Source organism: Lepidochelys kempii, chromosome 26 (assembly GCF_965140285.1).
Source record: "Lepidochelys kempii isolate rLepKem1 chromosome 26, rLepKem1.hap1, whole genome shotgun sequence".
Classification (NCBI taxonomy): domain Eukaryota; kingdom Metazoa; phylum Chordata; order Testudines; family Cheloniidae; genus Lepidochelys; species Lepidochelys kempii.
Genome location: NC_136405.1, coordinates 14,852,422 through 14,867,317, shown reverse-complemented (window position 1 = coordinate 14,867,317; position 14,896 = coordinate 14,852,422). Strand labels below are relative to the sequence as shown.

The 14,896-nt window shown below is 53.0% G+C and overlaps 1 protein-coding gene across 1 annotated transcript in view; it reads right to left on the bottom strand.

Annotated features, from left to right (window-relative positions):
* FER1L5 (fer-1 like family member 5) overlaps positions 1–14,896 on the bottom strand; it is an 88,720-nt gene that overhangs the window by 43,690 nt on the left and 30,134 nt on the right. The window contains exons 13-23 of the mRNA XM_078850636.1: positions 14,321–14,389; positions 13,576–13,619; positions 12,904–12,986; positions 12,714–12,826; positions 11,820–11,933; positions 7,268–7,445; positions 3,980–4,104; positions 2,865–2,965; positions 1,137–1,326; positions 491–646; positions 235–363 (exon numbers count right to left, since the gene is read on the bottom strand). Of these exons, the coding sequence (XP_078706762.1) occupies positions 235–363; positions 491–646; positions 1,137–1,326; positions 2,865–2,965; positions 3,980–4,104; positions 7,268–7,445; positions 11,820–11,933; positions 12,714–12,826; positions 12,904–12,986; positions 13,576–13,619; positions 14,321–14,389 (1,302 nt within the window). The remainder of the gene's footprint in view (positions 1–234; positions 364–490; positions 647–1,136; positions 1,327–2,864; positions 2,966–3,979; positions 4,105–7,267; positions 7,446–11,819; positions 11,934–12,713; positions 12,827–12,903; positions 12,987–13,575; positions 13,620–14,320; positions 14,390–14,896) is intronic.

Sequence of the window (14,896 nt, the reverse complement as noted above, 5' to 3'; positions counted from 1 at the left end):
TGGAAGGTGCGTGTGATGTGCGTGAGCTCTTTTGGGCTTGGCTTTGGGGTCACAATCCATCGGCCTGCTGGGGGGTGCGCCCAGTGTATGCAGCATTCTCTGTCTGCACCAGCACCGTCCTCGTCCAGCAAGGGAATCCCGCATACCTCCCTCCCCACAGGGGAGCCATGGCAGATTATCCCTGCCCCAGGAACCAGAGGCCTCTCGCCCCAAAGCTGCCCTGCTCCTGCTCACCGACTCTGCATAGACCCCGATCTTCCCCTCAAAGTGCCTCATGAACTCCTGGCTGTCGGACACCAGACTGAGCCACATCCGCATCCGCAGCTGGCCATGGATGGTGTCCTTCCCGTCACTCTGGGGGCTCTGCAAGAGGAAGGCAAAGGGGCCGCGCTGCACCCGCTCCAAATGCAGCCACCAGGCGTGGGCAGGGCCGGCTCTCCCCGCAGCCCGAGGCGAGCGAGAGGGGCGGAGATCCTGGCCCGTCTCCTACCTTCAGGAAGAGGGTGTGGGTTTTCCCACACAGCTTGCCACAGGCGCAGGGACCGGCCTTGGAGAACATGATGGTGTGAGCCTTCACCCGGGCATAGGCCACCCGCTTCTCCTTGCACAGCATCCAGATCGCCACGTCGGGCATGCTGGCTTGGGCCTGGGCGTGGCAGCACGTCAGGAGAGAGAAGAGACGGCACAGATGCTATTGCAGGATACTCCTGGGCTGCTCTCCTTCCCATGGCAGGGGCTGTGCCAACTCAGCCCCTTAGGGTCCCCCCTCATGCCAGCCTGGCCCCCCTGCTAGGCCTGTCTGCAGGGGCAGCCCCCAGGGTGACCAAAGAACCATCCTGCCCTTCTGCGAGCTCTGCAGCACTGACTCAGCATCACGCCTAGCTCCCAGCGACCCAGGGAACGAACAGCAAGGTCAGAGACTGCAGAGCGCGGGCCCCATGGCTAAGCATGCCTCCCTTCTCCTCCGGAACAGGTCTGGAGGATGCTCAGCCCGGGAGAGCTACAGACCTGCCGCTATGGGGCTGCCACTGCAGAACTGCACAAGTTTCAGGAGGCAGCAGACACTAGGGGAGAGGCTGGTGGGCATGGCCGCTTGGGGATGGTGTCTGGGGGAGGGGCGCAAGGCCTTGGCATACCTCCGGAGTGACCGAGTTGATCCTCTGCAGCCAGTCCTCTACCTTGAGGATCAGGGTCTTTGGGTTAGTCCCAGTGCTCAGCCTCTCTGCAGACCTGGCTACTTGGTGGAGGAGCCGACCACGCAGGTCCCTCAGCTGTTGATCCAGGACTGTGGCTGTCATCCGACCTTCCAAACTGGGCAGCAGCCTTCTGCAAGGAGCATCAACAGGGAGAGGTCAGAATTCCCTCACTGCCACCAGCTACCCAGGGCAGAGAGAAGGGGGGTCTGAGAACTGACCTGCCCCTCGGCTCACAGGTGGAGAGATGAGAAATGTGGAACTGACCCACGGCATCATGTAGGTCAGAACTGGAAAAGACGTGGCCCGCCCCGCTCCTGGCCAGGCAGGATTGCTCCCTGCCGCACTTTGGCAGTGTTTTGTCCAGTCCAGTTTTACATGTCCCAAGCGATGGACATCCCACCCCGGTCCCACATCCTCACAGATCTCACTGGCAGGAAGCTTCCCCTGACAGTCAGCCTTCGGTTTCCATTTCTCAGTTCTGTCCCATCGCTCCTACTTACCCCGCGTTCCCACCCTAAACAACCCCCTTTCCTCCTTGGGGTTCGCACCCCTCAGACTTTTCCAGACTATTATCACTTTCCCCACGCCCCAGACACTGCTTAGCTCAGGTGTAACCCTGTTAGCTCTCCAGCCCCATTTCTCCTAACTCCTCCCAGCTGGAAAATACCCTTCTGGAGATGAAGACATGTCATGAGGACAGAGCCTGAGCTCCACGCTCGGCTAGGAAGCCAATAGATGGTGCGGACATGGACAGACACTGGAGATCCAGCATGGGAGAAAGGCACTGAGAGAGCTTGCACCATAGTCTGGCAATCAAAAGCCCAGAGTTGCCAACCTCTGGAGACAGGATCGTACGATACATCCTTCTCGTACAGTTCTGGAGCCCCTTCGGTAATAAATGATACTTTGCCCTTCTACGGCATCTTCCCCGGGAGGATCTCAAGGCCAGGTGCTCACAGATTGCGATCTCTGTCCCACTGGTGAAAATCTGGAGTGACTCCACTGAGGTCAATGTTGCTACTAGGGAAACTGAGATAACACGAGGTGTTATTCCCATTCAACACAGTGAGGATCTAAATCACAGAGATTAAGGGCCAGGTTTCCAAAGGCGCTCAGCACATTGGGGGCATGTAGGGTGCTGCACACTTGGAAATCTGGCTCTGAGGTCTGGTGTAAGGCTGGCCCATGCTGTGTTCAGGGTCACCCAGAGCCAGTGACAGCGTGGGGAATGGAACCCAGGAGTCCTGACTCACCGTCTGGGTACCATCGGCAAAGCACAGAGAGATCCTGGAGAGCTACAGGAGTGCAAAGCAATTTATTACTTTATTACACATCCTCAGAGATAAAAGCTGTTCACACTCCTGACCTGCCCACACGGGGGTGTCTATACTGCAATTAAAAGCCCACGACTGGCCTTTGCCAGCTGACCTGGGCTTGCGGGGCTCAGGCTTGTGGTCGGCTCAGGTTGCTGCTGGAGCTCTGGGACAGTCCCATCTCACAGGGTCCTAGAGCCTGGGCTCCAGCCCGAGCCTGAATGTCTACACTGCAACTGAACAGCCCCTTAGCTGGAGCCCCGCGAGCCCTAGTCAGCTGGCCCGGGCCAGCCATGGGGGTCTAATTATAGTGTAGACATACCCAGGGAGACCAACACTTAGTGCCCTGGCTCACTTGCAGTCCTCCAGCAGCTCTTCCAGCAGCTTCTTCCAGATGTTACCCAAAGATGGATCCTCGGCGTTTCGGACGGATCTCAGAGCATCCAGATTCAATTTCTGATGGAGAAGGAAATTAAGTCAGACTTTATCTGCGGCTCATCCTCCAACCGGTGGGCCAGGGCACAGTGCAACTAGGGCTTGATTCAGCTCCCAGTCAAGTCTACAGGGAGTCGTTCCATTGACTTTAATGGACATTCTTCCCTCAGGACAGATCCAGTATTTGGGTCCACCTCGAGCTGTGAAGGGGAGGAGCTTAAAGAGGAGCCACAGGAAGAAAGGAGCGAGGAGAGCCTGTGCACGAGGGGTTTGGGTGTGGCTGGCGTGGGAGCTATACGAAAGTTATAATAGTCATTAGAGGTAGAAAAGGCCTGTTAGTGCCCATCCAGGCCATCTGCTGTGAATGCCGGATTGTTCTCTACTGTACACATGCCAGGGTTTGGTTGAGTCGAGTTTTTATTGTCTTCCACCCATAGGTGCTGGAACTAGGGGTCCTGCCACACCCCATGGCTTGAAGTGGTTTCCATTGTATCCAGGGTTTACAGTTTGGTTCACTGGCTCCCAGCCCCCCTGCTTCCATCCCTTTCCTTGGGAGACAGACGATTCTACAGCCTAATACATCCTGCTGTTTAATTCCACCCCTCACTCCTCACTCCAACCTCCTTGTGCCCCTAACCAGCCCTTCTCCTTCCTTGGCATTTTACCCCGTAACACACTTGCAGACTGTTATATTCCTGCCCGTAGTCACCACTTAGCCAAGTGAGGGCCAGTTAATCAGTTGAATCGTCCCCTGCAGGCTCACCCCTCCAGCCCCTTGACGGTTTTTGTTGCTCCTCTCTGAGCTCTCTCCAGCCTGCCAATATCTCTCTGGCGTTGAGCTGTCCACAGCGTTCCAGATATGCTCGCATCAGAGCTGTCCCCTGCGGGCTCTGTGACGGGGTGCCCCTCTGCATGCAGCCCCAGAACTGCACAACCCCTTTCTGCTGCTGTCCCTCATCCCAGATTCATGCCTAGCTTTGCAGCCTGTTCTCGGTGATTTGCCCTGCTCCCTGCAGAGCCAGGACCTGCACTCACCAGCCTGTCCCGTGTGGAGTGCATGATGTTCAGGGTGTCCATGTAGTAGCTAGCGTCCTCCCAGAAAGAGGTGATGGCCACCATTGGCTTGGTGTCGTACCACGGCAGATAGTGATAATGGTTTCCTGGACAGCAGGAAGGAAAGTGAATGAACCACTTGGCTCAGGGGAGCTCAGGCATGTTCCTTAGGGAGATGCTGGGTAGAAGCAGGCTGGGTGAGTTAATATTAGCAGCGTGCACCCTATGCAGCTTCTCTCCCCTGCTGCTGGCCCTGGGTTTGTAGGGCCTGACACGTGTCACTCTGTGAGGGCCCCATGACAGCTTGAGGAATAGGTCTGTGTCCAGTTATGAATTCCAGCTGGTTGTATGAACACGGTTTGTAACTGTAACCATCACTGGGGATTAGGTCCCATGAACTAGACAGGGAGAGAGGGCTTGTCTGCACATGTCGTTATTCCAGAATAGCCTCTGACCTGTCAATTTACAGCCTGCCTTAAGTATAGACAAGCCCTGAGGAAGCTCTGTTGGGAAAGGCATGATAAGGCCATCAGGAGCTATCACCAGTGCATGGCTCTCGCCGAGTGAACCATTGCCTTTGCGTGGACTCTCTACACAGAAACCTGTCTGGGGCAGGGGGCTGGAATCCCCGCAGTCTGGGATGGTGGAGAGTGGCAGCATCTCCACTTGATTCCCTGCCCCAGAGGGGCTGAGACCGCTTTAAAAAGGAGTGCCTCTCCAAGCCAAAGGAGCAACTGGGGAGTGTACGTGAGGGGTGGGGCTGGGACACTGGTGTCAGAGTCTGGGTGGCTGGACTGTGGGTTCCTACTGCCAAGGTGGATGTCAGATACAGGGTCTGCACCTGGGACTATGCCCGAGGGATCCAGAGCAGGGACACTGACCACTCACCACTCAGACGACCCAGGGGGTTAGCAACACATGGGATGCAATGGTTGGATCTCCTCACAACATAGAATTATAGAATATCAGGGTTGGAAGGGACCTCAGGAGGTCATCTAGTCCAACCCCCTGCTCAAAGCAGGACCAACCCCAACTAAATCATCCCAGACAGGGGTTTGTCAAGCCTGACCTTAAAAACCTCTAAGAACATAAGAACGGCCATAGTGCATCAGACCAAAGGTCCATCAGGCCCAGTATCCTGTCCTCTGACAGTGGCCAATGGCAGGTGCCTCAAAGGGAATGAACAGACAGGTTATCATCAAGTGATCCATGCCCCATCATCCAGTCCCAGCTTCTGGCAAACAGAGGCTAGGGACACCATCCCTGCTCATCCTGGCTAATAGCCATTGATGGACCTGTCCTCCATGAATTTATCTAGCTCCCTTTTGAACTCCATTATAGTACTGGCCTTCACAACACCCTCTGGCAAGGAGGTCCAGAGACTGACAGTGCATTGCATGAAAAAATACTTTCTTGTGTTTGTTTTAAACATGCTACCTATTAATTTCATTTGGTGGCCCCTTGTTCTTGTATTATGAGAAGGAGTAAATAACACTTCCTTATTTACTTTCTCCACACCAGTCATGATTTTATAGACCTCTATCATACCCCCCTTAGTTGCCTTTTTTCCAAGCTGAAAAGTCCCAGTCTTATTCATCTCTCCTCATATGGAAGCTGTTCCATGCCCCTAATAATTTTTGTTGCCCTTTTCTGAACCTTTACCAATTCTAATATATCTATTTTGAGATGGGGCGACCACATCTGCAGGCAGTATTCCAGATGTGGGCGTAGCATGGATTTATAGAGAGGCAATATGATATTTTCTGTCTTATTATCTATCCCTTTCTTGATGATTCCCAACATTCTGTTCACTTCTTTGACTGCTGCTGCACATTGAGTGGATGATTTCAGAGAACTATCCATGACTCCAAGATCTCCTTCTTGAGTGGTAACAGCTAATTTAGACCCCATCATTGTATGTGTATAGGAAGGAGATTCCATCATCTCCCTAGGTAACCCATTCCAGTGCTTCACCACCCTCCTAGTGAAAAAGTTTTTCCTAATATCTAACCTAAACCTCCCCCACTGCAACTTGAGACCATTGCTCCTCGTTCTCTCATCTGCTACCACTGAGAACAATCTAGATCCATCCTCTTTGGAACCCCCTTTCAGGTAGTTGAAAGCAGCTATCAAATCCCCCCTCATTCTTCTCTTCTGCAGGCTAAACAATCCCAGCTCCCTCAGCCTCTCCTCATAAGTCATGTGTTCTAGACCCCTAATCATTTTTATTGCCCTCCGCTGGACACTTTCCAATTTTTCCACATCCTTCTTGTAGTGTGGGGCCCAAAACTGGACACAGTACTCCAGATGAGGCCTCACCAATGTCGAATAGAGGGGAACAATCACGTCCCTCGATCTGCTGGCAATGCTCCTACTTATACAGCCCAAATTGCTGTTAGCCTTCTTGGTAACAAGGGCCCACTGTTGACTCCTATCCAGCTTCTCATCCACTGTAATCCCTAGGCCCTTTTCTGCAGAACTGCTGCCCAGCCACTCAGTCCCTAGTCTGTAGCAGTGCATGGGATTCTTCCATCCTAAGTGCAGGACTCTGCACTTGTCCTTGTTGAACCTCATCAGATTTCTTTTGGCCTAATCCTCTAATTTGTCTTGGTCCCTCTGTATCCAATCCCTACCCTCCAGCATATCTACCACTTCTCTGGCTGGTGTGTCCAGAGACTGGGACTGGCCCCAGCCCAGATAGAAGGGGCTCATGGCAATCTGCCCCCCAGGAAGAGAGCTCGTCAAACATTTTCCAATAAACATTTTTCTATTGGAAAATGCCACTTTGTCAAAACTGAACGTTTCTGTGAGAACGGGGTGATTTGGACATCATTTCATTTAGGAAAAAAATTGACTAGAAGTGTTTCAAGAAGCTCAAACCAGAACATTCTGACCTTATGGGAGCAGAATGTTTGGTTTCAAAATTGATATTTTTGTAATATAAAATTAAAGCAGTCGAAATCAGAAGGGAATGTTTCCGTTTGATTAAACCGGAACACTTCAACTGACCCCAGTGACATTTTCTGGATAATTTCACTTTACAGAAAAGTTTGGAATTTTTTTGTTTTCATTCTGACTTGGAAGAGGAACAACCACTGAAATGTCTGGATTTCCTGCAGAACGGAAATTCTGCTCTCTCTGAATCTGGCTCTTCAATCCCTCCATCTCAACAGAGCTCTTCCTTCTCCTGACTTCCTCCCTGCTTTCCCACCCCATCTTGCGCTTCCTGGCCAGCCTGTCTCGTCTCCCCTTTCCTTGCCTTGCTCCTACCGTCAAACACAGCTTGGCTGTACTGGGTGGTTGAGGAACAGGGCTTGCATGTCACGTCAAACTTGTTGCCATAGTTCCCGATGCTGACCTCAAATTGGATTAGCTCCTTGATAGCGGGCAGCATGGTGGCTGAATAGAAGATGGCACACAGGCCATACTTGCGCCGGGACAAGTATCGCTGGCAAAGGAAAGACCCAACAGGCAGGGTTAGGATGGGGAGGGAGCAGGTGATGGTGTCTTGGTCACTATCACCTGTCCCTGCTGGTCATCAGCAAGGACCCAACCTGAGACCCGCTGCAGCAAAAGCACCAGCCTCTGCTGTTTGAGTTAAAGGAGTGACAGCCCTAGCTGATGGCAGTAGCAGGCTTGTATCCTCTGTGTGGGCCAGTCACCAGCAGGAGATGTGATCATACTGTGTCATTCTATACCTTGGGGGAGCATCCTGGAACCCCCATATTCCTCATTTTCATATAATTGTGATCTTACATATAAAGCAGGCCTTGTAAGGTATCAGGGGAAAGGTTATGATCTGCTGAAAGTCATTTCTCTGTCCATAGATGTGTATCATTAACGCATATGAAGTTGTGAGAATTGTGTTGTATGGTGGTCACTCAAACATGCTGTAAGTTGGGGAATCAGCGAGATATTAGCTATCCAGAGGCAACATCAAGGAAAGAATCAACGCCCGGGCAGGGTGTCAAACAACCCATCAACAGCCATTGTCCAGCAAGGGAGCGACAATGCAATGACTCACCTGCATGAGGCCACACCAGGGGAATTGCTCAACCTTGCATAGTTGCCAACTTTCACGCGGTAAATAAGCACCCCGACTTTCACAATAAGCCAAAAATCAAGCAAATCCCATTTCAAAACAAGGCCAAAACAAGCCAATCCCTAGGAACCCCAACACCCTACGTCACTAGATTCCCCCAGCATGCAGTCTGGGACTGTGGTGGGCCCGCTGTGCACCCCTGACTCTCTCCGCTCCTTGCCCCTGTTTGCCAGGAGCTAATAAAACAAAAGAAGCAACAAGCTACAACAAGCAACAAGCTACAAGCCAAAAACTAGCCAACAAGCAACTCACAAGCCAATTAAGCCAAAAACAAGCCCAATTTCTGCATTTTTTTCGCAGGTTTGGCATGTCTGCAACCTTGCTGGGTGACTCAGCAATGCCCCCAGACATGCCTGGACTTGTGTTCTCCAAGCACATGGACTGAGTGTATAAAACAGACTCAGTGGACACACACTGGGCCTTCTCCTGGCCCCACCTACGCTGCAAGCAACCAAGACACTGAGAAGAAGACAAGACTCCAACAGAGGAGACCGGCCCAGGTTTAAGGAACAAACCTGTATATTGAGGACTGCAATATCCAATGGGGTGAGAAAAACTGCTTCATCTAGATGTTACTCTCTCTAATCGGGTTGAGAGTTCAGACTGCGTGCTGATATTTTACTTCTTTTGGTAACTAACTCTGACTTTTTGCCTGTCACTTAAAATCTACCTTTTATCATCAATACATTTGTTTAATTGTTTATCTTTATCAGTGAGTTTGTATGAAGTGTGGGGCAAATCTGCTCAGGTTTGACAAAGGCTGGTGTCTGTCCACTTTCCATTGATGAAGTGGTGACAGTATATTCCTGGGGTACAGTGCTGGGAGCTGGGGGGATTTGGCTGGTGCCTTTCTCTGTGTGATCCATGAGTGGCTCTGGGAGCATTCATGCAATTTAGCTGGGGGTGGGGGCTCCACATGCGGTTATGCTGAGTGATCACAGCGCCTGGAGGGGTTTGCTGCTGGTCACTAGCCAGGCATTGTGAGAGAGAGCCCAGGCTGGAGAGAGTTCAGGAGGCACAGTGGTCCCACGGTCCCAGGCTGCACCCGGGGGTATCCCGTCACAGCGGCGCAGCGAGCAGCGAGAAATACACAGCTTGTTGTACTGAGCAAGATTTGCACTTCATACACTGATATAAAGGCTTTAAGTGTGGTGGCTAAGGACAGTCAGGAGGAGGCTACCGGTTTGTTATTTTCTGTTTGCTTGTTTCAGGAAAGGGAAGTAGGGACAGAAAAGCAGGAAAATGAGTGAAAGCAGAGAAGTGATTGCGAGGTGGAGCTTTTTAGGCTGCAGGTTGCAGAAAAAGAAAGAGAACACGAGAGAATATTGCTACTAAAGAAACTGGCCATGGAGGAGAAGGAAAGAAAGAGAGAGAGAGAAAGAGAGAGAGAGAAAGAGAGAAAAACCACAAACTGGACTTGCTAGAGAAGCAGAACCAGAAACCACTGACCCCAACCATTCCCATCACTCCAAAAATCCGCAGTTGGGACCACCGATGGCCTGCATACGAGAAGACCAATCTCTGCACTGCAGTTGGAGGCAACACCACCTCGGGAAGGGATGGGGGTTTGATGCCTGCCAGGGAGAGAACTGTCCAGGTTGTTAGCGGCCAGCAAATTTCAGCTGAACCAGAGACAGACCCAGCTCTAGGGAGCAGAGAGAAATGGGTCCCAGAGGAGAGCCCAGAGAAGGGGCAGGGAATCTCAGAAACCACTGAGGTGGGTGAGGATTCCTGTGACTCTGTAACACAGGGAAGCAGGGTGCTTCCAAGTATGGGAGGGGCTGAGACAAGCTCCTTTCCAGCAGAAGGCGACATGCCCTCAGGCGCAGGGGCAGGAGAGGGGTGGTCAGTGATTAAGGAAACTGTCCCAGTTGTTAGCTGGAAGGGTTCTGCAGCTGAACAAAAGATAGAACCCTTCCTAGGGAGCACAGAGAAATGTGTCTTGGGAGGGGGCCCAAGGGAGGAAATGGGGGAAGGAATAGTGGGAGTACAGGAATGTCTCCACCCTAGACACTTGGGGCAGGATGCCCAGGACACTAGCAGGATGGCTGGTCAGCATCTGTCACCCAGGCACTCAGCCCATGACCCAGGTTTTGAGAGGGATTTGTGTAACTGACCTCCTGGAGGGGAGCAGTCACACAGCTGACTTCCCAGGGACAGAGAAAGGGGTGGCGGAGGGCACCCCAATCCAGGTTCCAGTTTTTCAGGATGCTATTCCTGATAACTGTTTGGAAAGTAACTGTGTCTCTTTACATCAAGATGCAGCTCCAACGCCTGTGACAGCAGAGGAGTTGGGACCAGGAAATTGCCAGGTGGTCGTTTGTGAGAATGCAAATGACCCTATGGGCGGGGATGGTGAGGGGGGGGGTTCCCCCAGGCGGGTGAGAGTCAGGGAGAAGTTATGGGAAAGCTGCTGAGAAAAGGTGAATCTGATCGAAGGTTAAACACCCCTAGCCCAGAGAGCAGGGATCACAGCCCTCTAGGGGGCAGGGAAGGACTCAGTGCAGGGAGGGGGAAACACAGGGTAACCCACAAAAGGGAGCTGGATTTTCTGCATATGTACAGTTCAGGGGTTGGGAGACCGCTCCCCAAAGGGCCAGCCAATGTGCAGGATCCCCCTGAACACCTATCTTGCCAGACCCTGAGGCACCAAAATTCCAGAAACATGATTAAATTAAGAACCCAGGCAGAGGGGAACACTGGAGGGAAAGAAAAGCCAGTGACTGATGACACAGGAAAGAGTCAAATGACACCCTGGGGTTCCTGTTCTCTAAGTCACATACCCACCAGGAACACACACGGCCTCTGATCCCGGTGGGGAAAGAACCAGACTCATGGGATCACCAGTGATGGGACCTTTGGAGGGAGGCTTTGCCGAACCTCAGGCTGCAGCCCTTCTGTACTTTCCTAGGCACACGGGGATTGCCAGATGGGATCAGGCCCCATCTAGCCCCATGTCCCACAAGGGCCACCACCACCTGCTTCAGCAGAAGGTGCAAAAACCTCACAGTCACAGATGTGGGATAATCTGCCCCCATGATGGTCTCATTCTCACCCTGGAAAGTTAGTAGCTACACCCTGAAGCTTGGGAGGTTTTATCTCCCTTCCAAAAAGGTATTACAGCGCTTTATTTTGTCATTCCCCATCTACATTTCCTCTGAATGAGGAGGCCAAATGTTCTGTCTCAGATGTCCCTGGTAGCAGAGACTACAGAGCTGCTGAGAGGTGCGTTGGTGGGGAGGGACCAGGGATGGTTGTGGCATGGTCAGCGTAACTGGGTGAGATGTGCTCCAACCTCTTTCCAATATTCTCCCAGCACCAAGAGGACAGATTCTGGGGCCCTGCCTTTCTCACGGATACAAGACATGTTTTGTTGTCAAGTTCAAGTCTGCTCTGAGACGTGGCAGTAAGAACCGCACGGTGAGTTTATTATGGTTCCTATCTCAAATGGGCTCAGGGGCCAAGTGAACATGTGTTTCTGTCTAACTGCTGTGGGCTCCTGGAAGAGCCATTGGGAAGCTCCCAGGGCAATCACTGCTCATACAGGGCTGGCTGGGATGCTCACACAGCATTACAATTCATAGATGATGTGCAGCTTCCCTTCTGCTGGAACTGTTTCCTGAGAAGCTTTGTCCCCCTGCTCCCCTTCCCAGCCCCGTTCGCTGTTAGGCCATGGCTGGCTGGGGTGTTGGGGTCACACACTCAGTCAGGGCTAGTTACCTCCACCCTGGCAATAGCTTCTGCAGGGATCTCCTCTATTTCCTGTTCGGGGGTCCTATCCATGCTGGTGTTTAATTCCACTAGAATCCGACCTCGATAGGCCACCCCTTCCTCCTGGAAGACAAATGGGTCCTCAGAAGAGGGGCGGGAAGGGGATAGAAGAACAAGGGAATGGGAGACCCTGTAAGAGGGGTAAGAGAAGAGAGGGAGGAGCACCGGGAAACTTTTCTCACTCTTTTTCCAGGCCTGACATCAAGCGCAAACAGCACAAACAACTGTCTGAGCCCCTCACTGAGATGTTTACGGGGGCTCCATGCAGGCCAGGCTCTGCAGCTCATGGGACAACTCAGGGCAGCAAGAGGCAACTTATGGGCCGAGCAGGAGGAGAAAGGTCTCTGGCAGATTTCTTCCTGTTGCAGATTGCCCCCCTCCCAGGTCTGCCCCTGCTCCTTCAGACCTCTTTGCCACCCCTCCTAACTTCCCCTTCAATAACAGCCAGAGGTAGCTCAAGCTGACGATGCAGGCTGGGAGCATTAGTAGGCTGGAAGTGGCCTGCTGTCCCAGGAGCGACCATGCCTCCGTGCCTTGTGCTCAGAGGGGAAGGCGGAGGACAGACACTGTGTGTGTTTGGGGAGATGGGCTGTCACCTACTGGTCACCCTCTCATTCCCCCGGTACAATTCACCATTCTCTGGAGCAACTTGGGGAACTGTAGGGTGCTCCCGTCAGTGAGGGGCCAGGGTCAACCCAGTGCTGTAGTGGGCATGCCAGATGCCATGCTACGACCCACTGGCATGGACTCATGGCAACCCCAGGGCTTGGGAGTCATGAGGACCCTGCCCCCAGGCCATGGTCTTCCTGGGATCCAGGCCATGAACGGAAGGGAGACACTTACGCTCCCAGAGTTGAGTTTCTCATTCGGGTCGTGGAGGCTGGTGAATTCCTTGGGGCTCCCGTAGAGGGTCAGGAAGCTGGGTCCAAAGCATGGCAGGAACCCGGAGAAATCCCCTGGAACCAAGAGAGGAACCTGAGACGAGAGAGCCCAGAATGAAGCCAGCTCTCGATGGGCAGTCAGAGCCCCTTACCTTCTATCTCAGCCCCCGTGGAAGACACCTCGGACAGGCTGATGTACGTGGTCCCAAGGATGTCCGTTTTTCTTGCTCGGTCCCTGGAAGTGCAGAGCAGACAGCAAAGAGCCTTTCTGTGGTATTGGAGCGGGCTGGGGCGGCTGCTGAACAAAAGGCCCACCAAGCTCTGTGCGCCCCTACCAAACCCTGGGGTCTACAAACACTGTCTTCTGCCTACCCAGTCCTTGTCGTCAAGGGGCTCCGAAGCCTGGGACCAGGGCATTTAAAACTTGGCCAAGGCTCTGGGATGAGACTGCGGTCCACACTGGCACTGCTGTGGCCCAAGGGAACTGTCTGCTGTAAGGATCGTCAGGGCAGGAGACAGAGCTTCCTTTGGGGCCAGCCGCAGAATGAACTTCCCTGGAACCAAGGGCCATCCAGACCTCCCCCTTCCTGCTGCAAGGACCAGGCACACTTCCCTGACCTGCCTTCTCTAACATAACATGTCTGTGTATTTATGAACCCCACATGGGTCCCTTCCCTTCCACCCACCACAGTGTCCCTGCTGGCTCTTCCCTCACCAGACTGGCCAGCCTCACCCCGTCCTGCTCTCCTCAGTTACTCCCCTTCCTCTGGGGGTAACGCCAGGATTGCCTGCTCCAGGCGGGGACTATCCAAAGTGCTGCTTACCTGTTCAGAATGGTTAGCTTGATCTTATCATACACGGATGGTAACTGCAATGGGAAGGTGGCAGGTTAGAAGGGCATATGTCCCTGGGGCCAGGCCCAGTGTGCCATTTGACACAGCAAGGCTCTTCCTTCCCACAGTTTATATGGCAGGGCTGCCCTGCTTTTGTTGGCATACTAGGAAGGATGTTGCCGTGTGGACTGGTGCCAAAGCCATTGGATGCCCTATCTGGCTCTTCAGCTGTGGGAGCTGGGGATGGCCAGTGGACGGAGAAGCTGAAGCACTGTCTAGGGGGAGCAGAGGGAGGCACCCGTTATGGGGAACTCCCCCTCTTGAAGGGTTACTAGCTCCACAGAGCAGGTGCCTTCCTTCCTTCCCCTCCCTGCAGACAGGGCTTCCAGCCTCTCCCACTGCCGCTCCACTACAGCAATCCCTAGTTCCCAGTGTCAGGAACGTGTGCAGGGCAGAGACCCAGCCCCCACAAGAGGGAAAGGACATGACCTTCCACAAGCTCTGTGTGTCACTTCTCCTGCCCCCCTGTCAATACTCCTTGGACTCTGGGCTGCAAATGCTGGCCCCCCCAGGGAGAGACACTATTAGGGTGTCTATGGCAAGAACTCCCTTAATCCTCTTTCAGGAAATGAGAATTTGGGTAACTCAGGGGGAAAGAAGGGATGCGGGGGAGATATTCAATGCAGATTGTCAGGGCTCTGACAACATCCCCTTCCTACCGAGTCATCCATCTCACCTGAGCAGGAAAGAACAGCACCTGGTTCCACTCTGGGTTGGCATTTCTTGGCATCACTCTGGTGCAGTGCTGAGAACATTGAAGGACACTATTAGCAACCAGAAATCAACACCTCTCCTTCCAGCTACACCCTCTGTAGGTCAATCCCTTCCTTCACCCATCTCAGTTCCCTGGGTCATATTTGCCCCTCCGCAAACAAGCGTTTGCTCTCCAGGCAGCACTGCAGAGCCTTAGCAGCAATGGGGTTTGGTTCTGTCTCATGTACCGTCAACTCCATCGCCAGTTGCACTCCCATCATGGGATCATCAGGACTGGCGTTGACTTGGGGAGGCTTAGAGAAGTCACAGGAATGAGGCATCCTTATGTGAGGGGCCCTGCCTGGCATTTCTCAGTGTCAGAATCCCACCGTCGCTTCGCTCCCCACAAGATCATTGGGAGAAGGGCAAGGAAAAGCAACCCCGCTCTCTCCATCTCAGCACATCAGACTGTCCTAATGGCAGGACGTATCTGCCGACACAGCAGAGGCAGCTCCTCCAGGACTGTTAACACACAGAGTCAGGGTGTCACAGGGCCTGT